This window comes from Vombatus ursinus, unplaced genomic scaffold, assembly GCF_900497805.2.
Source record: "Vombatus ursinus unplaced genomic scaffold, bare-nosed wombat genome assembly UNPS02014807.1, whole genome shotgun sequence".
NCBI lineage: Eukaryota > Metazoa > Chordata > Mammalia > Diprotodontia > Vombatidae > Vombatus > Vombatus ursinus.
The window spans coordinates 60,534,474-60,559,586 of NW_020954585.1; the positions used below are offsets into that span (position 1 = coordinate 60,534,474).

The window sequence follows — 25,113 nt, forward strand, 5'->3', positions numbered from 1 at the left end:
TAGACACAAACTTCTTCCCCATCTTAGAATATCATGTACCTAAACTGATCTAAACTTATTATAATACATTCCATAGAACTTTTCCAATGCATGGAAAATCACTTCTTCCGGACTTACCCTGCCTAGAATTTGGAGATTTCAAAGCTGCGACTGAATCACCCATCAAGAAAAGAAGCAGGAAATAAATTCTGGGTTCTCCGAACATTATCCTATGATTGATTCAGGTAAAAGAGACATTTAGGTTTGCAAGAAGAAACAAAGAAAGAAATAAAGAAAATTATGAAGAAAAAGGAAAGAATTTCAAAAGACCACAAAAGCCCCTTAAACTTTTATAATAATAGTGAAATTTTTTATTTTTAACATAACCAGACTTATTCACATGTGTAGCATTTATATGTTTATGCAAATATATAGACACAGGAAAAAAAATGTTGATTTTGGAGTTAGCCTACCCAGGTTCAAATTCTAGGTTGGCTAGTTACCTGCTTTGTGACCTCAGGCAGTCCTTTCCTGGCCTTAGTTTTTCTTATCTGTAAAATGAGAGAATTAGAGGATCTCTATGTCCCTGGCCAACTCTAATTCCTATGATCTCTGATCTCCTATATAAAATTTTTGAATATTCAGCAACTTAGTTTTTAACGAGTAAATTAGGTTATCAGTTGAATAATCCCTGTCTCTCTTAGGAATCTTAAGCATCTTGAAGGTAGGGGCTGTTTCTTCACAAACTATATAAAAATCACCAAGGAACTAAATGTGTCACTCACACAACTCAATAAGTGTGGTCTTAAGTAACTAGTACAATTATGCTTTCTATCTCATAGTAGTCATTGCCTCAGTTTACACTGAGGCTCAACTCCTCTCAAGGAATAATCACCCATTAAAAGTGTTAAATCTGTGATGTCCTTTTTTTATCACACCAAATTTCCTTGAATTTTCATGGGTTCACAGGATTTAAAGCTGGAAGGACCTTAGAGATTATCTAGTCTAGCTTCTTCATTTTACATTTGAAGAAACTGAAGTCCAGAAAGGGTACCAACCTATTAAATGAGTCGAGCCAATGGAATTTTCTGCTAGCAACAGATAAATCCTCATCCATCAATGTGGCTTTCTGAGGCTGCCTACCATTTGAGCAGGAACATGCTGTACCAACCTAGAGAAGCCTCTTGTATACCTTAGGCTGCACTCACGCCCGTGGACTAGAATGCTGCCAGACCTAAGAATGACAGGGAGGAGCGAATGAAACTACCTTTGTGGAAAATCTTAACACTGCCACCACATTAATCTTCCTAAAAGACATTACCTCAATCCCCTGCTCAAAATCTTTCAATGTTTTCCTGGCACCTGCAGGATGAAATGCAAAAAAAAAAAAAAATGTGACCTTGGCAATTAAAATCCTTTATAATCAGGTCCTACCTTATCCATTCAATCTTATTTCCTACTACTCCCCTGCAGGAACCACTTGTTCCAATATTGTGAGAAGAATACACTGACAAACCTTAAAGTTCTACATAAATTTACGGATTTTGCTGTTCAGTTGTTTCCGTCTTGTTTGATTCTTTGTGACCCCATTTGGTATTTTCTTGGCAAAGATACTAGAGTGACTTGCCATTTCTTTCTCCAGCTCATTTTACAGATGAGGAAAATTAGGCAAATAGGGTTAAGTGACTTGCCCAGGATCACACAGCCAATGTGCATTTGAACTCAGATCTTCCTGATTCCAGGTCTGGCACTCTATACACTGTGCCACCTAGCTACCCTAGATTCATGCTAGCTATGTTCTCATCTTGTTGTCTGATTCTTAAGTTTTATATTGTTATTTGTCACATATCTAACTTAGACAGCAAGGTGGTACAGTGGATATTGTCAAGATCTGAATTTGAATCTTGCCTCGGACACTTAATAGCTGCATGACTCTGGTCAAGTCATTTAAACTCTCTCAGCCTCAGTTACCCCATCTGTAAAAAACAGGGATAATGTTTGCACTTATTTCACAGGATTGTTGTGAGAACTGAATGAGATAACATGCAAAAAGAACATTTTATAAACCCTAAAAAGCATCATCTAAATACTAGATATTACATTATTTTTGTCATTGATATTTTTAAAATTAAATAAAAATTAAGATTATATTATTAAAATAAAAATGATATTAATAAAATTAATTTAAAATGTCTCATTTAGATTGTAAGTTCTCTACAAGAAAAGGCTATATGTAACATTCTCCTCATTTCCCATAACACTGTTTCACTCCATCATGCTTACTGAACAAAGTGCAACTCCAGAAACCCAGAAAGATCATACCCCTAAAAGATTCCTCACTATAACCCTTCAGACAAATCCTATTTTTGCTGGAAGGCCTCCAGTGGAGGAGCAGCTACTATCACCTGAGGTAGCCCACTTTACCTTTCAGTTAACCCTAATCATTAAGAGATTTTTTGGGTGGAGAGGGGTCATATCAAGCCTAAATTTTCCTCTTACCTCTCATTACTCCTGGTTCTGTTTTCTGTGACTAAAATGAATAAATGTGATTATTTTTCTATATTACAGCCTTTTGTAGCAAGACCCCTCCCCTGGAGTAAATGTGGACTTGAGTTGAGTTCCCCAGGCATGCATTCAGAGCTGAAGTATTTGGGGGTGACACAGCAACCCTTTGGTCCCTGTGAGGGCAGCAAGGGAGAGGACTACGTCACTGTGGCCCACTCAGCCACATTTAATTGGAGTGACTCTGCTTCTCTGATCCTCTTTCTCTTCCTATCAGCCAAATGTGTGGAAACTTTTTGGAAGCTTTCTCTTAGACATTCTGTGGTGTGGAGAGATGATTCATCTTCCTTTGTACCACATCCCCCACAGTTATGGAAGCTGTTCACACATTGCAGTAGTCATATGTTTGGCTTATGTGAGTCTGAGCCTGGACCTCAGGTCTCTGGCTGCCTCTTCTGCTTGTGTTTCTTTTCCCGAGTATAGGTAACTAAACAGCCATCTGGAGATAGAGTCCTCAAGTTCTTTGGAGTTATGGTTTGGCTTATCTTTCTGTCAGCGCTCATCTTCTCTGAGAAGGCAGAAAGCAGCACCTGCAGCCTATCAGCTTGATTGAGGGACTTAAGAATGATGGACCTCTCAAACTCATGAAGTTGTTTCAAACGCTAAAAATATGCATCATAGGATTGCTGTTCTACCCCATCCTCCAAGAGGAAGTCTGTTGCCCTTATGGGACTAAAAATTGTTTGTATCATTCCAAAGTCCTTCAGCTCTGAGCACATGTGTCCCCTTAAGTGGCCAGAGGAGCTCAGCTCAAATCCATTCATGCTCTCTGGGTTGAGCCCTCCACTATACTTTCAAGTACTTGAAGAAAACTATCATGTCCCCTTCATCAGTTAGAAACCTCTCTCAGAACTGATGATGAACTCTGAGGGCAAACTGAAACATAATTTTTCACTTTACTTTTCTGGTGTTTTGTGACATAGTTAATATGGAAATGTTTTGCATGATTTCACATGCATAATTGATATCATATTGCTTGCCTTCTCAATTTTAAAAAGAATTCTCTCTCATGTCTATATCTCTGTCTCTGTCTCCTTTTCCTTCTCTCTCTCTCTCTGATTCTCTCTCTCTCTCTCTCTCTCTCTCTTCCCCCCCCCCCCCGTCTGTGTCTCATAGGATCTGTGACTACACTGGTGTAGCGTATTCCTGGAATGGAAAATTCCTCCACAAATGCATACTGGCAGCTGCTCTATAACTTAGAGAGTGTTAGAAAGTTGTCTAGGGGGCACTGAAAGGGTCAGTGCCTTGCCTGGGTCACACAACCAATATATATCAGAGGCAGATCCTGGACTCAGTCTTCCTGAGCCACCTAGAGAGGTGGATCAGAGGATCACTATACCACACTGCCTCACTAGAAATTATATTATCTCTTACTGGGGGGATAAAACAATGGTAACTTAGAGGATAGAATCCCAGGGCTATATTTTTGAGAGATCACTGTCTCTGCTGCAAGATCATACTTAAACCCTCCTAGAAAATTGTTGAAAAGAGGATCCTGGTACCTTGTGTCTTCATTATAGTTTGTTTGCCCTTTCTGAAGAAACAAAGCTGGAGCAAAGCATCAAGGTACTACTGGGGAGGTACCAGGATGTCCCTCTTTACACAAGTAAGCTTTTCTCTTTAACAACCTTTAGAGGAACCCCAATTCCTTTCTATTACCTACTTCAGGGTCTCACAACCCTTACCAGCACAAAGGTCTTCCTTAAAGCTGACCCAACTCCCCCACACAGCAACTTAAGCTTATCTTCTTTGGTTTCACCAAGTGGAAAAAAATTGGCCACCAGCTTTCTGTGTGATAACCCTACATGGCCTTGAAGGCTGATATATAATGTCTGTATGTATTTTAAATATTTTAAAATGGTTCTTAAAGAGGATGCAAGAGTTAAAACAGAATTTGATCATATTGCCTTATTTGCTCTGCTCTACTTACAAGTGGAGTTTCCTAAGGTAACTTCCACAGCCTGGTTTGGAAACAATTGTTTTGATTTTATTGCACTCCACAGTCATAGAATCCCAAAATTGGAAGTGTCAAATGCTAAAATGAATTGAAAACTTCTTTCAGATTCCTGAGGCATACCCTTTAAACTTGGGTTATAAAAATTACTGGGAAGACCTTGTTTTGAGGTTATTCATGCATTCATTCATCGAGTATGAGTCCAAAAGATCCCAAAGCACTGTGCTTTCTAGAAACTTTTGCTGCTGGTGGTACATGGTGGTCCCTATCTGTAATTTCTGTTCCTGGGAGGGCCTGGGGTGGGCATGAGGCTGGAGGATCACTTGAGTTTGGGAGTTCTAAGCTGTAATAGGTCTAAATCTGATCAGGCGTCCACACTAAGTCCAGCATCAATATAGTGAGTCCCCAGTAGCAGGGGACCACCAAGAAGTCTAAGGAGGAGTGAACCAACCCAGATCAGAAATTGAGCAAGTCAACGCTTCTTTCTCAATTAGTAGTGGGACTGGGCCCATGTGGAGCAGCTGTACTTCCAAACTGGGTGATATGGGAAGACCCACCACAAAAAAAGGAAGAAAAAAAAGAATGAAACTTTTGCTTTTGACCCTCTGTTTCACAGAATCCCCTGGGCAGCTGTTCCACTGGGTGCTCAACAGGGCACTGGCCTCATTCAGAAAGATCTAGTTTCTCAGACAATGAGGTTTCTTGTGTTTGTTGCTTCTTTCTCCCTATTAACTTCACTGGGAGAGTTTAAAATTACACTAACAACTGCTTCTACTGCTTTCTACCAGGCATAATTTATTCATTCAAACTAAACTCTGACAGATTACCAGTGTAGAATTTGGTTTTAATTCAAGGCATTTCAGGTCACTCTATTTTTAGGAAATTAGCAAACAGATCAAAAAAACCTGAGGAAAATGGTTGTTTGGAAACTGATAGTTTTCTCCCTATCCCATTCCTTCCCCACAAAAAACAAAACTAAATTTTAAAAAATTCATTCTGTGGCTACATGAGAAAATTTGTACATTCCAAAATTCTCATTTAATGAAACAAGGAAAATGCATACATATGGCTATAGACAGAGGTACCTAACTCTCTTTCTCTCTATATACACATAGTGAAATCTTCTACAAGGGCTTTATAAAGTCCCATAAGGTCCATTTGGAACAATAACCAGTCAGTCTTCTCCTCACAATTAGCACATTGCCAAATCTGTGCCATAACTATAATTGTTTGTCTCCTTTCACACTTGCATAGGAAAGGCTATGATATTGTTATCCCTTGCACAGTATTGTAGATGACTTACTGTGGGTCTGTCCCATGGAAGAGATGAAAATCCAACACAGTAAAAATGGAAGAAGAATCAGGATAATGTTCCTTATTTGTATTACTCTCCTGCAAAGATATGTTTTCAAACAACCATCAATATTCAGATACTGGACTCTTGCTGTGTCACCTAAGGTTTGATTCCATGAAAGTAGAGGCAGAAGTAAACACTGGTAAAGAACATTGCCCTTTCAGAGTAGGGACCTTGGGAAAGCCCATCTCTGAAATACTATTGTTTACTATTACAAAAAGCAATGTTTACAGCATTCAGCCAATATTAGTTTGAACTGGAAAAAAAAATCAAAGGATGTTTTCTTTTAAAATACAATTTAAATCAATGAAGCACCTGTCTACCTACATTCTTCGCATTTGAAACTTGCATTGATGTGGGATTTGGGAAGTAGTAAGAAAAGGGCTTAAGTATTTTATAATAAATATAAGAAATTTGACAAACAAAACAGAACATGAACTTCAGATGTTTAGGTCTGAAATTATATTGAAATAAATTGAAATAAACTATATTGAAATAAATAAAAAACCAAAAACACATGCAAGCATTAAATAACTTTTTTCAAAATGCAGCAGATTACATCAATAAATGTTATAGTAGAAAGTATACTGTTATAATAGAAAGAATACTGGACATGGAGTCAGAAGAGTTGGGTTTGCATTCTTCCTAATTCTCTGGTTATCCTGTGAGACCATAAATTACTCAACCTCCCAAAGCATCAGTTTTACTCATCTGAAAAATGGGCATAATTCTTGAATTACCTCATTAGGGTGATTGCAGAGAAAGCACTTTGCAAACCTTAAAGTGCAGTGTAAATGCAAGTTACTACATGCGTGATAATTTAAAATTGAAGATCCTATGATCTGCTGCTTTTCTCTACCTTGTAACAGAATTTGATTATGTTTTCTTAAAAGGTGCTTTTCAATAGAGAACCTAAAGCCAAAAGGAAAATACTTTTATGTGTGTGTGAGTGTGTGTATGGGGGAGGGTGGGGGGTGGGGGGAGATGGGTGGTTCTGTGAAATCCTTTTCTACATTACATTCCTTATTACAGAATGGAGAGTCAAAGAGCAAACTTAGCAAATACACGGAAGGGAGACTTCTGAGAGACAGGAACAGAGTACACATATATAATCTATTTCTACATATGTTCTAAATTTTTTTTTCTTAAGGTTTTCTCAGGGTCATGGGGTTTTAGAATGCCATAAGAAATAAAGAATGCTACAAAACAGAACACCTGGTTAGGTTAGTAGGGGGTTAATTTTTATTTTATTTTAAACTTGTAATCAGTTGCACCTAATGAAATTCAGGAAATACTTGCTCATTTTTCATAAGATCACAGATGTAGAAGTCATCTTAGTCCAATCCTCTCATTTCACATAGGAAGAAAAAAAGTGAAATTCAGATTAGTTGTTACCTAAGCAGGCAATATTTTAACCCAGGTCCAAAACCAGCACTCTTTCCACTGGTCAGTGTTTTGATTCCAAGCTGACCCAGGTGATCTGGGCTCCCAGTAACAGGCTGAGGTAACCTCCACACCAAACAGCAGCCCCCTGAGTTCCCAGAATCACACCTCTTACCAAAGTGCTATTATTATTTACCAAGAGACAGCCAGACACAACAGATGGAGTTCCACTCAGCTTTGGAGTCAGAAAGCGCTGCTTCTGAGACTAAACAGCTGCATGACCATGAAGACACGGCAGTTGGTCATAAAGAGTTCCCCATACAAATAAAATCACAGGTCATGACCTCCCATCACTATCCACCAAAAACGACTTGTAACAACAGTAATTAATGCGTAAGCTTACAGTCTCTTCCACAAACTCAAAAGGCTCCTATCAGGTAGCTCGGTTTCTTTCCAGGTGAGTTATCACCTACACTTCTTCCCCAAACTCACCTCCTCCTGGTTCTGTGGATAAAACAGGCCAGTCTTCCCAGCACTTTTCACTCCTCCCTGCCGACCCTTAGAAGTCCAGGGTGTGGAGAGAAGTGTTGGGATGATGAATACCTGTGCTCAGTGGGAGGGCTCATGTCCTTGACCCCTACGCCAGAGGCCTCCTCCCTCCACCTCCTTCGGAACTAGTGCCAGCGATTGGCTGAGTTCAAACTCTTTCCTTTGGCCCCGTCCCCATAAACCCCCATTCCCTCCCGTCCCCTCTCTCTCACCTGCTCACTCCCTGTGCAGCAGTCGCACTAGGTCAGCCTGCCCTGAGCGGGGACCAGGATGGACCGGCTGCCTCACCAGCACTGGACACACCCAGAGCTCTCCCCACCCCACCCCGAATCATCCGCCACCCCCACCACAACCCCCACTATTTCCCCACTGAAGAAGGACGTCCGGCCTGGGAGAAGGCCAACACATATTCCCCACAGGCATTGCGGGGAGGCACAAGAATGAACTAACTTTTCCCCTCAGCCTTACGTACTCCATACGGGACTGTAATCAGAGTCATCACTCTGAACATCCCCAGTTTGAATTATTCTTCCTCCACCACATATTTGGAACCTGAGGCACTGAGAACAGTAATACGTCTGGGGTCATGCTTCTACTTGGGTGTCTTATTAGAGCTCTGTAACTATGTATCTGCCCTGTCAGTTTAAAAAAAAAAAAGTTCACTTAAAGGGCTAAATTACATCTTTACTAAGTTGAGTAAAATATAAACGCGTAAATGTAAATATAAAATAAAAATATAAATGTTAGTTACAAATGTAACTGTAACACTGGTCATGCTTGAAGTATCATTGATTTATTCACAGGAAGGTAAACGTGCCCAGTCCAATATCGACATTCCCCTGCAGTTGTTTCTATTCTGGCGGAGAGGAGCAGTCTATTTTCAAAAGCTTTGGCTATGATCATGCTTTTTTACACAGATCTAGGGAAATATTTGTAAGTGTCTTCTTCCCAGCCCCTAGTTTCCTCCCCATATACATCGTATGATCATAGTTTGTAGTTTTTTGTTTGTTTGTTTAATAAAAACTTCAAGAGGCCCACATAGGAAACACTGTATTGTGCTGGATTCCCAAAAATCCTCGGTTTCTTTCATCAGTGGCACTCTCTTAAGACTTGGAAGTTTTTTGGTTGTTATTTAGTCATGTCCAACTCTTATTTACTTGTCAAAGATGTGATTTGCCATTTTCTTCCCTCTCTTATTTTACAGATGAGGAAACTGAGGCAAACAGGGTTAAGTGACTTGCCCACCTAATAAGTGTCTGAGGATGTATTTGAACCCATGAAGATGAGTCTTTCTGACTCTAGGCCTGACACTCTGATCCGTTGAACTACCTAACTGCCCTGTGTATGGTAAATATGATAATATTGGACTTGGGGTCAGGAATACTTGCGTTCAGATCTTATCGCTGATATTTAACGACCTCTGTGACCACTGGGAAGTTACTGATCCTCAGTTTTCTCATCTATAAAATGGAGCTATAATGTCTGTTGTACCTACCTCATGGGTAGCTTGTGTGGCTCAAATGAAGTAATCTATGGTAAAGTTTACGAACATAGAAGTCTATATATTTGGTTTTGGACTTGAATGCTTGTTAGAGCCTAAATAACTCAGGCTGTAAAGCTTCTATGTTCTTTATATTGGTTCATTTTATTCTGATGTAACAAACACCAATTGAAATGAGCATTTCCATAGATACATAGAACAGAAAAAGATGATTGTGCATGAAACTATGAATACTATGTAGGCCTTGCTTTTCTTTTTAAATATATATTAAATATGTAATTCTTAAAGCTGTTTTGATTGTCGTTTGATTCCTTCTAGTAAAACTTCCACATTCACTACCTTATTACCTATTCTAATGGAAACAAGGTGTTAGTTTCCCAATAAGATTAATGATCCAGAATTTAAAAGGGGCCATTTAATCCAACTCCCTTATTTTACAGATGAGGACATTGAGACCCATAAAGGTTAGGTGACTTTACCAAGGTCATACAGGTCATAAGTGTCAGAGGCAGGAGGATATGATTTTAGGACCTTTGACTTCAGAATTGAATGGTCAAAAGATATGAACAGTTTTCAAAAGTAGAATTGCAAACTCTCAAAGACTAGATTTTTAAAAATGCTCCAAATAACTAATCTGCAAAGTGCATATTAAAAGGACACTGATGTTTTACCTCACACCCAGCAAGTTGGTAAAGAGAACAAAAAACTAGAAATAGCTAATGCTGGAGGGGCTGTGGGGAAACAGGCATACTCATACACTCTTGGTGGAGCTGTGAGTTGATTCAATCCTTATAAAGGCAGTGGCTTTTAACCTTTTTTTTTCTTTAATGTTATGGATCCCTCTGGTAGTCTAATGAGACCTATGGATCCCTTCTCAGGATTTTTTAAATGCATAAAATAAAATGCACAGAATTGAAAAGGAAACAAAAAAAAGAAAAATAAAAAAAAGGAAACCAATTATAATGCACCAATTATACAGCACTCAAAATATTTTTTTTTTACAAGTTCTCAGGACCCCAGGTTAAGAACCTTAGGGAAATCAATTTGGAATTATGTAAGGAAAAAGTGACTAAAGCGTTTATATTTTTTGACCAAAGATGGGATCTCCCTAGGTAAAATGAAAAAAGAAGGAAAAGTCTAATTAATATATACCAAAATTTTCATAGTAGTCCTTTTTTTTGTGAAGGAGGATAGCAAAGAACTGGGAAATAAAATGGGTGCCCATCAGTGAGGGAATGACTGAACAAACTGCAGCTTAGGGGGCGTAATGGGATGTTTTGTCAAAGAAATGAGGAATTCAGAGAAATACAGACATACAGACTGATGCAGAGGGAAGCACAGCAGAATCACAAAAGCTTTAATGTATGTGTGTATGGATCTTTATAGCTACATACAGACACAGTAATAACTGTAATGTAAATGTAAAGAATACAGAGAGAAAAATGAACTCTGAGTAATTACAATAACCAGTCTTGGTCCTTGAGAAGAGATAATGAAACATGCCTCCTTCTTCTCACTACAAATGTGGTGAACTGCAGAGGCAGAATGTTGTATCCATTGTCAGATACACTATTAGATGTCTTTAACTTTTTATTTCTAGGGGGAGTTCATTCAGGGGAGACAAATGCAGAAATGACTGATGTAAAAACAAAAAGTGTCAATAAGACATACTTTTAAAAACAGAAATGAGGGGGCAGCTAGGTGGCACAGTGGATAGAGCACCGGTCCTGAAGTCAGGAGGACCTGAATTCAAATCTGCCCTCAGACTAAACACTTGATCCTTACTAGCTGTGTGACCCTGGGCAAGTCACTTAACCCCAATTGCCTAAAAAAAATTAATTAATAAAACAGAAATGAGGTATTTGTATCCTTAGTGCTTAGAATAGTGCCTGGCACATAAGCAGGTGCTTAATAAATGTTTGTTGAATTGAATTGAGCCAATAAAGCGGGCAGCTGGGTGGCAAAGTGGATAGAGCACTGGGTTTGGAATCAGGAACACTCATCTTCATGAGTTCAAATCCTGCCTCAGACACCAGTAGTGTGACCTTGGACAAGTCACTTAACCTTGTTTGCCTCAGTTCCTCATCTGTCAAAGGAGCTAGAGAAGGAAATGGCAAACCACTCCAGTATTTTTGCCAAGAAAACCCCAAAATGGGGTCACAAAGAGTCAAAAACAACTGAACAACAAAAATAGAACAAAGTGAATGGTAAATCACCGCTGAGTTTACTGAATACATTGCACAGTGCCTCATCTAATAAATATTTTCTGAATGCAGATGTTTAGTCGTGAATAATTAACTCTACAGTTTGAAAGTTATTTCAATGAGGAAAATGTTTATGTTGACTTATGACATTGAAAAAAAACACAAAACACTGCATTTCTGTAGCTGGTCCCACTAAACAAAGACATACTTTCAGATCACTTTAGGAATGAGGGAGCTGTTGTAGTCTGGGATATTTATTTTAGAATAGTGGCATCTGAAACAGAATGGAGCAACTGATGCAAAGTTCTTTCCTCCCTTAAGATTATGTGAATGAACACACTGCTTGGACAGATAGATGGTAGTGATTTATAGTGGAAAGAATTTAAGACCAGAATTTAGGCCCTGGATATACCACTAACTAGTTGTGTGCGAGAATAAACAAACTATTTTTTTTGCCATCTAATGATCCTGTGCTTCTTCAGGGGTAAAGCAAGTATTTCTTACCTGTGTGACCTGGATCAAAAATTTTGTGCCTCAGGATCTTCATTTCTTCCTTTATAAAATGAGGGGGAGAGGGGGGCAGCTAGGTGGCAGCTAGGTGGCGCAATGGATAGAGCACCAACCCTTAAGTCAGGAAGGACCTGAGTTCAAATCCCACCTCAGATCAAACACTAGACACTAACTGTGTGACCCCGGGCAAGTCACTTATCCCCAACTGCCTAAAAATTAAATTATATTAAAAAAATAAAAATAAAATAAAATGAAGGGGCTGTACTAGATGACCTTTGAGAACCCTTCTAGCTGTAGATAAATGGCCCTATAACTAGACAATCTCTTAAGTCCCTTTCTGCTGTTAAAAATAATTTTAAAAAGGAAATGAAAATTAAACTATTGAGAGAACAAGTCTAAAATACCCAACATTTTATTTCCCAAACTCAATTTCCTATTGAGGGTAAATGTCATAAATTGGTATGTTGATATATTCTATGGATGGACAGGGATTATCTTTTTCCTCTTTTTGTATCCCCAGCAGTTGTCACAGTGCCTGGCACATAGTAGGTGCTTAATAAATGTTGACTGACTGACCTAAGGTAGTATAGAATAGATAAGCCATAAACTACTTCAAATAAGGGAGAAAAGCAGACAAAAATCTACTAATATCTTCCTTTCCTACCTTTTACACTGCCTTAACATTTCTTTGGCAACCTCAGTTCATTCTGAGCATTAGTGCTCTTGACACTATTCTTTATAGGACCGTAACATTCACGTTTTGTATACATTCTCAGTTACCTACCTTTGCTTCTGGCTTTTGTACAATTTTTTTTAATTTAAAAAAAAATTTAAATCCTAAATTTAAAAAATTTTAAATTTATCTTGTTAAATATTTCCCAGCTCCACTGAAGATTTTTAACATTCAGTTTTTAAAAATTGAGTCCCAAATTCTCTCCCACCATTCCTCCAGCCTTTGAGAAGGCAAGCAATATATCAATTATATTGCAGATATTTAGAGGTGAATAATTAACTCTACAGTTTGAAAGTTATTTCAATGAGGAAAATGTTTAAACCAATATACTATGTTGACTTATGACATATAAAAAGAGTTATAAGTGTGAAGTCGTGCAAAATATATTTCCATGTTAGCCATGATGCAAAAGAAAACACACAAAAAAGCAAGAAAAATAAAGTGGAAAAAAAAAGTATGCTTCAGTCTGTACTGAGAGTTCAACAGTTCTCTTTGGAGGCAGATAGAATTCTTCATCATGGGTGCCCTGGCATTGTCCTGGATCACTGTCTTGATCAGGGTGGCCAAGTCTTTCACAGTTGATCATTGCAATATTCCTGTTACTGTTTTTGTACCTGTCTTTAAAAGAAAAATTTAAGTTGGTTGATGAGATTGTTGGACATCCACATCCATCTCTTTAGGCAACTCCCCTCTTCTCTCCAACAGATATTTTGTCTCTAGAATTCTATTTGTTAGGCTTTCTGAGTATACCACCTCTGGCACATAGTAGGTGTTTAATAAATGTTTGCTTGATTAGTTCCAATTCTTCCTGGGTTCTAAAGAATTTTAGTTAGGTGGCACAATGGATAGAGCTCCAGCCTTGGAGTTAGGAGGACCTGAGTTCAAATGTGACCTCAGACACTTGACACTTACTAGCTGTTTGACCCTGGGCAAGTCACTTAACCTCAATTGCCTCACCAAAAAAAAAAAGCAAAAAAAATGTTTTTAGTTTCCTCTTTGTTACTAAGAATCGAGTACAAACAGCAGTTTCCTTCATTTCCTCTTTCACTTTTTGAAGGATGAAATTATCATTAAGGCAAGCCAAGTAATTATTAGCTATTATTCCTTGGGCAGGGAGAAATATAGCAGATGTGCTTATAAATGAGGAAAATAACTGATAACTGAAATCTTCCACTGCTATTATATCATGCCTCTATACCAGGCCTATGATCTTCTCTGTCTAGGGGGTCTATACGTATTCTGATGACAATTTCACATCTGTTTCTATTTAACTGATCTTCATCCAAATGCACTATCCACCGTACTTCCCCCTTGGGTTTCCAGGATTTCCTCATCTTCTTCTTCCTTTTTAGGCAATTGAGGTTAAGTCTGATTAGTCTGATAAGTCTGATTAGTCTGAGGCCAGATTTGAACTTAGGTCCTCCTGACCTCAGGGCCAGTGCCCTATCCACTGTGCCACTTAGCTGCCCCTCCTCATCTTCTTAATATTCAGGGCTACTAACTGCCCCAAGCCCCCAAACCCTTAATCTATCCCACCTCTTCTGTTTCGTTTTGTTTTTGGCTAGGCAATGGCTAGTAAGTGTTATGTGTCTGAGGCTGGATTTTAACTCAGATCCTCCTGACTCCAGGGTCAGTGCCCTATCCACTGTGCCACCTAGCTGCCCCATATCCCACCTCTTCTGAATAAGGTATATTCATCTAGTCACAAGTCCCAATGATAACAATGAAATACAATTTGTTTCTACATGATCTTTAGCTCATCATCCCTGTTACGTCATACTTTGTACATTTATATAGACATTTGAGGCCAAGGGTTTTAATTCCTGGTTCATTAAAAAAAATTATTTCTTGTGAACTTCTAGGTATGTCTACTGCTCCTCTTTCTACATTTTCACTATTTTCTGTGGTTATCTAGGTTGGATAGGCAATTTTGTCCCTTTCCGTCCTGTTTTATAACTCTTTTTATTAGATTTCATATGATCCTAGACTTAGAGCTGAAAGGGGCCTGAAAGATCATCTAATCCAACTCCCTCATTTTTTAAATGAGGACACTGCAACCTAGAGAGGGTTAAATGACTTGCCTAAGGCAACATAGATAATAAGGAGTAAAGGAGGGATTAGAATCCAAGTCTTCTGATTCTAAAGTCAGTATTTCTTCCATAGTAATAATTTGTAAGGTAAATAGCTCTTACTGATCCCTCAGTGGTCAAGAGCCCACCATTACCGTATTTTAAGCTCTGGGATTCTGACATCCAAAACTCATTCTCAGAAACAATCTTCTTAATCAGCAGTTCACTTTCCAAATCTGCCTCTCCGTTTTGAAGCCCTTGATCTGTATTAGAGGCGAAAAGAACTAGCCCCTGCACCCCACCCCCCCAACCAGGTCTTCTTGCTCAATCCTTAGCAATGCTTTCTTGACTGCTCATGGAAATATCCTTTGTCACCACAAGTGAAGAGTAGTCACCTAGGTGTGCCAATCTTGGGAGGGTCTCCCTCCTGCCTGAGGAAAGCCGGATAATCTCTTTGTTGTTGAAGTCAGATTAAAAAAAAAAAACAAAACCAGCAGCCCCAGTTCCCCTGAGCAGAGAGTCACTATAAAAATAGTAAGCATCGGTATAGTGCTTTAAAGTTTGTAAAGCACTTTACAATCTCATTTGATCCTCACTACCATGAGAGATAGGTGCTATTATTATACTCATTTTACAAATGAGAAAACGGAGGCATGGAAGGGTCAAGTGAATTGCCCATAGCTAAAGGATCTGAGGCAGGATTTGAACTCAGCTCTTCCTGGTTTCAAGTCTAGCACTCTATCCATTGTACCACCTAGCTGCCTCTAGTCTTCTCTTCTTCCTCTGACTTTTTTTTTTTTTGGTAAGGCAATTGGGGTTAAATGACTTGCCCAGGGTCACACAACTAGTACGCGTGAAGTGTTTGGTCTGAGGCCGGATTTGAACTCAGGTCCTCCTGACTTCAGGGCCAGTGCTCTATCCACTGTGCCACCTAGCTGCCCCCTTCCTCTCACTCTTACTGGATGATCCCCCATCTTACCATACCTTGGTGGATCCAAGTCGCCCTTCCTAGAAGACAAGCAGCTGCTCCCTTTCCAGACGGCCCAGATGCTTCCTCTTTGGAAAGACCTTCATATTTGTGACTTAGTCCCTTCCAAGTATATGGTAGAGCTTTGTCTTTATGCTCTTGTTACATTCTTCTGGATTCTACATTCTGGATTCTACATTCTACATTCAACTTCTGGACGAAAGTCAGGGTTCTCCTGTCTCTTCAGAACCTTTTTTCTCTTGTTAAAAAAAAAAATTAAACCTTGATGAGTAAAATCATAGCTCTTGAGATAGAAGGAAATTTGGAGGCCATCTAGCCCAACCCCTTCATTTTACAGATGAAGAATCAGAAGCCCAGTGAGACTGTGAGACATGGAAAAGCGATTTTCCGTGGTCACACAGGTAGCAAGTGTCAGAGATGGGGCTTGAACCCAGATCTTATTCTTGAGTCAGTATTCTTCCCACTGAACCACACTTCATTTATTCTGATAACTTCAAGAATGGAGAGACATTCCTAAAGCCCAATTAACCTTCTTTTCTAGGAGAGAGAACAGCCTACATGTAAAGCATAGATTAGTTACTTGGTTATGGAATTAACACTATGCATTTTATGCAGGCCATTGAAAAATTCATCATGTTCTCCATTCTTGGTAGGGCAAAATCTTCAGTCTTTTGTTATTCTTGCCATTTCTTCCTGACTCTGAGAGTCTATAAATCATGAGGGACACAGTTGCAGGTATAGTATGCTATGAAATGAGTCTATTTACATTTCTTTTCCTTTTTTTGGCAAGGCAATTGGGGTTAAGTGACTTGCCCAAGGTCACACAGCTAGTGCGTATCATGTGTCTGAGGTCAGATTTGAACTCAGGTCCTCCTGACTCCAGGGCCAGTGCTCTGTCCACGGTGCCACCTAGGTGCCTCACTATTTACATTTCTTTATTACCATGATTACCATTACCTTCATAGTCTAAGTTTCAGTCAAATTTGACTGTTTGTCATTATCACCTTTCTCTTGTCTCCATCCCTTTATACAATCACCTCCTGTCTAGAATAGATTCTACCTTTAATAATAATAGCTAATATTTATATAGCATCTACCATGTGCTAGGCACTGTGCTAAGCATTTTATAAGTTTTGTCTCATTTGATCCTTACAACAACCCTGGGAGGTAGGTGCTATTATTGTTTCCACTTTATAAATGAGAGAACTGAGGCAAACAGAGGTTAAAATGACTTGCCCACTCCACCCAATCTCTACTGGCATCTGATCAAATAATTCTAATTCTCTTTCTTTAAGACTCATCTCTGGTTACACCACATCCATGAAACCTTTTCCTAATTTCCCCAGATGAAAGTGGCCTTTCCTTTACATGCCTCATCTTCAACCTTGTATAAAAATTATTTTATTTCTCCTTATCGGATTGTAAGATTCCAGAGGGCAGAATTTGTTTTATTTCATTTTTGTGCCTGCCAAACACGATAGGAATTAATAAATGTTTGTTCAGTATCCTCACAATACTTCATTTATTTGGTCTAATAAATGAAGCTCTCTTGTTGGCTGAATATAAAGGGTTACATATCAGGAAGTCATTTCAACAAACATTTATTAAATATCTGCTCTGTGCAGGGCACTCTGCTAGGCACTGGGGAATGGTGTTAGTGACAGTACAACCAAAAGCTAACTAGCTTCATTGAATTCTGAAGATGATATTAATTCCTCTGAAAAATGTGGATAAATTTATCAGACCATAGCTGAAATATAATGCCATCTAGTGGAAGAATGCTTCTCCCAACCTGTAAGAAATTCTTATTAAACTATTTGTAGTCTTTGTTCATCATGAACCCTCTCTTTAAAAAAAGCCAGTCTTCAGAAGGGCTCTATATTTTCTTTACTGAATGGAAGTTGATTTATATTTTAAATACTGAATGTAAATTTATGAATTAATTACATGTTTTGTCTCTAAGAATTGTGAGATTAAAAAATTAAATCTTAAATTCATCCTTGATTTGGAAGTCATGAGACCTCATCAGAGTAAATTCAAATACTTATACTAATGCCTCTTTGCACCTTCAGCTTTACCCGTGTTCAATACACAGAACAGCAATACTCAAGAAAGGGCTTCATAAAGAAATAAAGATAGTCCTTATGCAACTGAAATTAAGTTTACTTTTCTCTTAAGTTTTTATTTTTATAATGTAGGGTGAAGTGTTTGCATTTCATTTATTTGAATATCTGAAAAATGAAAAGTAAAACATGAATATACACCAATAACAATTTTCATAACAGTCATATAACCCGACTCTGATTATGATACCATGATAATGGAGGAGCATATTGGAGAGGAAAGAATGCAGTTCTTAATGCATAATAAAGTTTTTTTCATGGTTATATTCTCCTTTTTATCTAGGTGTTGCTGTAATTGTTTTAATTTGAAGATGTCCATGAACATATACAGAAAAAAAAACCCCACAATGGAACACCTGGATTAAAACAAATTAAGTTGTGAAAAGAATAACTTCATAATGTTAATATCTATATTCTCAAATAGGCATTTCCATTATTTCAAAGCTATAATGGGATTTGAGTTAAGGGGTTGTGCCTTATTGAGTTATCCAAAATGGTTATTGATCCCTTTCTCTAATGATCTCCCTGCCTCAATAACATTTTGAGGTATATAATTAGAGGCGCTTACATTTTAGAGAATGTATGAGTGAAACATTATCCGTTTACAAAAATACACAACCAACCCTGTTCTTTGTCAATAATAAGTAGGTGTTGTTGAAAGGATTTCTGAAAGGGATGGGAGTGGCCAGATAGAAAGGGGTTCAAGTACAATAGAAAGAAAAATTAAATGAGGACATTCAGAATTTGTTTTATTGTTGCAGACAACTACAAATTTGCATCCTAAATGACAACAACAACAACAAAAATTCTGAGTCTATTGCACCCAGGATGGAAGTGCAGGGGATGCTATTCATAGGTCTGATTTACCTCTCTTTATGCAACCTCATCCTCTGCCCTTACTCCCCAACACAGCACCTTCTCAGAGGTTCACTCACCATCCTGGTGCTTAACTTGGTGCAAACACACAATGATTTAGCTCACTGAAGTTCACAAGTCCTGACTCCAAGGGATTCACCAGCCTCAGACTCCCTGGCAGCTGAGATTACAGCACGAGCTACCAAAACCTGGCTACAAATTTGCATCCTGAGTGGAAGACATTGTTTAAGAAATAATGAAGTTATCATCTAACTTGTGAACTTAATAAATTTTCACACGACCAGAATTAAGAAACCTGTTTGTTTTTTTTTTGTTGTTGTTGTTTTTAAGGCAATTGGGGTTAAATGACCTGCCCAGGGTCACAGAGCTACTAAGTGTCAAGTGTTCGGTCTGAGACTGGATTTGAACTCGGGTCCTTCTGACTTCAGGGCTGGTGCTCTATCCACTGCGCCACCTAGTTGTTCCCTGGTTTTGGTTTTTCAACAATGATCCTTCCATCAGAAAAGCTGCCAGGTGGTTTCAATTAAGTTTACTCATCTTCTCATTCTTTGCCAGAATCTTGAGACTGACACATAGCTCAAGGATAGAGGAATGAATTTTTTTAGCACCTTGGCCTTTATTCCACTGGACTGGAGTATTGGAATTGTCTTTTTTTTTTTTACAGTTGCACTACATCAACATTCAATCTGATCCCACCCTTCTAATAAGCTCAAGAACCAAAGGGAATATCCTGTGTCATAAGAGAGGGCAGGTATTGATTAATTCTCTCCTCCCTAAAGGAATTCATGAAGGCTTCCCACCGAGGCATGATTAGTTGACCTATGACTGACTCAAAGGCCAGTCTATCATTGAAGATACATGACTGTGTCTTACATGGAACATATCCATTCAGCTCATCCGGGAACCAAAGCAAATGAAGATGCCATTAACAAATGGTTTCTAAGACTTTGGCTAAACATCAATTAAACTCAAACATGACACCAAGGTCATCTCAAAAAAAGGTTTATTAGCATGATTAAAAACATTTTTTGAAGAATGACAGAGAGAAAGTAACTTCTTAACATGGAAGAATATCATTTGCAACACTATAAACAATGTTTGGAACTGAACAGACAGCTTTATTGCCAGTCTATTGAGAACAATCCATACACTGGTTGTATGAAATTGTGACTATTGCTTTGTCTGGATATGAGTCCCTATGGCAGTTAAGTATAAAAAATATCCATCATCATGGTTGGATTGTGGACTGCACTGTTGGAGTTAAGAACTGGTAGAAATTATTCTCAAATGAAGAGTCTTTAAAAAAAAAACCACGACTGTCCTTTTAAACATACTACAAAGAAATACATTAGTATTTTGGCCTTAAAATTCTTACATGATATTTAGAATGGCAACCCCCAAACTCCCTCCCTTCATATCATCATCAAATCAAACACCTCTTCCAGAGGCTGCTTCTTGGGTTTGACTCTGGAGACTTTATACTGGCTTGAGAACGAAGACAGCATCATCTAATACATAGTAGTCATTATACATGTCACCTTCACATAAGTACGGCAGCCTGGTGAAAGCTTCAATAACAAAACCAGCTTTTCTGAAAACTTCAGGCAGACTGTTCACTTGTTCTTCCCAGTTCTGTCCTTTGATTTCCAAAATTTCAGAGGGCTTCTCCCATTTGCCTCCTACTGAAACAGAACAAAAATAAAAAGTTAAATTCTTGACTAGATCTCATTTCTTTAATAGCAGTATTTCTTTCAGATTCTGAGTTCTTAGCAACTTAGCACTGGAGCTTGAAAGTCTAAATCCTCATCTTATAGATGAGCACACTCAGGGCTTGTGAAGGAACCTGCCTACAGCTACATAAGCAGTAAAGCGCCAGGCCAAGATTTAAAACAGATCTACCCCCTTCTGATGCTCCGCTTATTATTAGATTATTAGTATATTGTTTCACTGCCTCTTGTTGCATTTCATTCCAAAATTGGTCTCTGAACCTTTCTCTGTCTCTTTCACATACACACTCTTCTTTACGATTTGCCAGTGTGTCATATGATGGTGAACAGTAACATGAACTTCATCACCAAACCTGCAAATATGAATGATTAGAAAGAAACGTACAAGTTAGTTCCAACACAAATATAAAGTGCTACTTTCCCACTCTGTATAGTAAACTTGCAGAACTCATGACTACTAGGACTTCATCAGGGTGAAAACAGATGTTGACTCGGAAAGGGTTTAAAAATACATTAATTATTAATTAAGGAAAGCTAAGGTATATTTCTAATTTTTGAGGACAGTGTCCTAGAAGACAACTACCATTACCAAACCATCCCTTGACGCTTCTGTAGGAAAACAACACTGGATTGGATCATAAGTAGAACCCAGCTCAGCAATTCTTTTACACCCACAGTCTGAAACACACAGTGTCATGTCTCTTCAACTATAAGCAAAGGATCATAGATTTTAAGCTGGAAGTCAACATCAGAAGTCACCGAGTCCAAACCCGTGGAAAGTGACTGTGTAACCGTCTTCTATATTCCATTACTGCTCCACCATGTGTGGCAGGGGCCAGCTCCAGTCATCTTGATCCATATCTGGCCACTGGACCCAGATGGCTCTGGAGGACAAAGTGAAGCTGGTGACTTGGCACAGCCCTCTCTCACTTAATCCCATTCACTTACATGTCATGGCATCATCTTCTTGATGTCACGGTTCTCTTTGAGAACAAAGGACAAACAACCATGTCAGGCACAGTGCTGAACGAATCTGAGGCTTCTGACTGAATACTTGATTATCTTTCATCTTTAATTAAAATTAAGTCAAAATCCCTTAACAAAAGATATGTGACATCATGGAAAAAGTATTATTTAATAACTGGGAATAAGCTACACACTAGAATTTCTATTCTGAAGGATAAAATTCTGGGGCTGCAAAAAAAGTTGATGCAATTTTTAAAAATTTCCTGATTGCAGTTCCTAGTTATACTTCCTCTCCCTAGCTCCTCCTTTAAAAAAAAAGTTCAGATCCATTTTCAAACATATGTACAAGATGGCAACCCCAAACACAGTTATCACCACCATCACTCTCGTTCTATTGTACATTGGTAAGCTTTTTTTCCTACTTTAATTGAATTATTGTCTCTTTCTTTCAATATATTTAGGTTTTAAGCTCCTACAAGTTAATTTTAAAATGTATAGCATAATGGAAATTGTCTAAAGTATAGCAATACTAATTTTCACTAGAGAGATAAAAGTTTAAAAATAACTTAGAGTAAGTTTTCTATTTATACTTAAAATTCCTTTCCCTCAATTTTAAATAGAAATACTTAACAAAGCAAGGAACCAGAAGTATAATTTTAATCATTTAATTTGTAGTAGTAACCACAATTTAGCCACTAATCAAGCTTTTGTTTTGTTTTATACACAGCAAGTATTCAGTAAATATGTTAAAGATGTGTTCCTGAGAATTGTGTATATAAAGTGAAATTAGGGAAATCAAGTATTTTAAATTCAAAAGGAGGCTTGTGATCTAAAATCACTGCCTAATGTAAATATAATCCACTTTATAAATTCAGATTTTATATGTCAACTTTCCTACAATATAAATCAAAACATTTCTAACAGTTGAAATAGATCTCAGATCTACTAAGAAAGGGGCAGAGGAAAAATTGCTTTTGAAAATTAGTTTTTTCTTAATCTTATTTTTGAAAGTAGGTCCCCCACATCTTTATGAGTAGAGTGGAGATTTGTTTCAACAGTTAGAAACTGTCTTTCTGTATTGATTTACATTGTAGAAAAGTTAACATATAAAATAGGTTATATTTATATTAGGGAATGATTTTAAATCATCATTTTTTTAAAAAAGGAAAGAAATATTTGCCACAAAATTTCACTTTGGATATCAGCGTTCTTTAAAAACTTAACATTTAACAATTAAAATGCCAATTTAAATTAAAAAAGAAATGTTATACTTGTATGTGACTTTTTGGAGAACTTTCACATGAGCACATGTTATGTAACAGTTTATCCAAACTTCCCTTTTTGTTAATGTATTGCTTAACATGTTTAACAATGTGATAATAGGAAACCACTGAAATTCATTTTGTTCTTTCTCACACATTTCTCTTTCAGTAAAAGGAAACAGTCCTTTTAAATCCCAGAGTTGTAAAGTGTTTAATTTGTACCATCTGCTATTCTGTTGAGGGAAAAGAGAGATGAGATGAAAGAGAGTGATGGGGGGAGGAGAGAGGGAGGGAGAAAAGAGAGAGAAAAAGGGAAAGACAGAGAGATGGAGAGAGAGAGAGAGAGAGAGAGAGAGAGAGAGAGAGAGAGAGAGAGGGAAATGAGGGAGAATGCACACTAGATTCTAATCTCAGACTTGCTATGTTTACTGTGTGACTGATAAAGTGTACCCTGTCAGTTTCTTCAACTATAAAATGGAGATCTGTTGTACTTCAGAGCTCTTGTTACATTAAAGTGATTTGTAAAGCACAATGTAAATATGAACTATATGAAATGAAATACGTTAAAAGTGTTTTGACTATAGTTGAAAGAATTAAGAAGAAAAAGGAGTCATTATAAATAGGATCACAGGGCTCTCAATACCAGAAGAAAATCTGAAATATCATTAAGATGGGGGGGAAAACAACACCAATCTAAATTCTCTTATCTCCCTCTTTTCAACAGATGCTATCCAGACATGTATTGTTAATATAAAACAGCCTCCCCTTCTAGAAGTTGACTATACTTTTAAGACAATTAATATACAATGTGATTTCTCTGCTATCAACTGCCCTAAAATCCAGCCTCAAGTTCTATGGTTTCGTCAAAATGCTCACTACCAACCTGAACACTTGTGTCCAGATCAATGCCGAGGGGACGGAGGCAAATTTACAGTGACTGAATCACTGACCCAAAATCAAGTTTCTCTCACCCTAAACACATTAGCTTTAAATGACAGTGCAATTTACTTCTGTGGAATAGCATTTTCACATTCAACTGAACCAAGATCTAAGCAAACTGGGCCAGGAACAATACTGGTGGTGAGAGGTAGGTCATTTATTATTTTACTTCAAAACATCAGAATGCCCTACTCTGTTTAACAACTAAAAATTAATGGAAATAATTCAGACTTGCTGTTAATAACTAACAATACATGGACTAAGTATAATGCTAGCCATCTCTGAACTACTATCCATTCATTGTCTCTATTTCCTTTCTCCATCTACCTACCACCCTCCTTTGAAGATTAAATCTCACATTTATTTTAGTAGGTGTTTATAAATTTTACCAGTTAAAACCGACCAAATCTTTCTACCACCATGTCAAATTATTGTGATGATTACATGTCAAAATAAAGGTAGTGAGATGTCACTGGAAAGGGTGCAGGACTTGGGAGTCAGGAGGTCTGGGTTCAAATCCTGCTTCAGGTATTTTTTAACTGTGTGATCATAGATCAAGTCATTGAACCTCTCAGAGATTCAGTTTTCTTATCTATAAAAGGAAGGTAATTCTTAGTATTTGTACTACCAACCTTACGAAGTTGTTGTGTTAGAAACATTTGGCAAACCTTTAAGTACTGTATAAATGGTAGTTATATAAAAATAACAAAATAGGCAGCCAAGATGGTGGAGTGAAAGCAGTGACTTGCTTGAACTCTCCCCCAAACCCCTCCAAATACCTGCAAAAAAATGGCTCTAAACAAATTCTAAAGCAGCAGAACCCACAAAAAGACAGAGTGAAACAAATTTCCAGCCCAAGACAACATGGATGGTTAATCAGAAAGGTATATCGCGTCGGGCGGGGAGAGGAGTACAGTTTGGCATGGGTGCACAGGCAGCAGCAACCCTGGAGCAGGCCTCAGAGGACTGAATCACAGTCAGCTGTGGCGGTTTCCAGACTTCTCAACCCACGAACACCAAAGACAACTTAGAAGGTCAGTGGGAAAAGTCTGTGACTTCGGTGAGAGAGAAGCTAGGTCTCAGCCACAAGTTCCAAGCAGGGCACCGCAGGGGTAGCGCCTGCCTCCTGAGCTTCTGGCCCACAGACTGAGGGAGAATCGAGTGGCTGATCAGAGGGGGATTGCAGGGATCTCTTTGCCAGGACTGAGGCAGGAATCTTTTGCTTTACCGGTGCTTGGATCTGGGTCACAGTTCTGAGGGGCAGTCCTGGGGTGAGGAGGAGCGCTGGCGTGGTGGAGCTTGTTGTGGTGGTGGAGAGGAAACACCTCGCCCCTTATCAAAGCACCTTGGAAGAACTGACACTTTTCAGGTCCCTAGAAGTATCTCAGAAAACAGCTGGACAAACCCCCAAAGCTTGGGACAGTACATTCTCCA

At 38.3% G+C, this 25,113-nt stretch overlaps 2 protein-coding genes and 1 long non-coding RNA gene across 6 annotated transcripts in view; all 3 read right to left on the reverse strand.

The window, feature by feature from the left end:
* LOC114051892 (otoancorin-like) overlaps positions 1–205 on the reverse strand; it is an 83,360-nt gene extending 83,155 nt beyond the window's left edge. Inside the window, exon 1 of the mRNA XM_027874277.1 lies at positions 118–205. Coding sequence (XP_027730078.1) covers positions 118–205 — 88 coding nt within the window. The remainder of the gene's footprint in view (positions 1–117) is intronic.
* A 288-nt stretch (positions 206–493) lies between these two features.
* LOC114052063 lies at positions 494–7,795 on the reverse strand. 2 transcript variants are annotated; one of them, XR_003570219.1, is made up of 5 exons: positions 7,725–7,795; positions 5,799–5,887; positions 1,301–1,341; positions 1,038–1,213; positions 494–530 (listed from the first exon to the last, which is right to left on the reverse strand). It is a non-coding gene; the product is annotated as an uncharacterized LOC114052063 (long non-coding RNA). The 2 variants fall into 2 exon arrangements; XR_003570220.1 differs by lacking the exon at positions 7,725–7,795 and adding an exon at positions 7,124–7,199.
* Positions 7,796–19,771: 11,976 nt separating this feature from the next.
* Positions 19,772–25,113, reverse strand: part of LOC114052420 (methyltransferase-like protein 9) — a 62,994-nt gene continuing 57,652 nt past the window's right edge. For 2 of the 3 annotated variants that reach the window (XM_027875015.1, XM_027875013.1), the window contains exon 5: positions 19,772–20,467. In XM_027875015.1, the coding sequence (XP_027730816.1) occupies positions 20,262–20,467 (206 nt within the window). In that variant the 3' untranslated portion in view covers positions 19,772–20,261. The remainder of the gene's footprint in view (positions 20,468–25,113) is intronic. The other variant, XM_027875014.1, reaches the window with a different exon arrangement.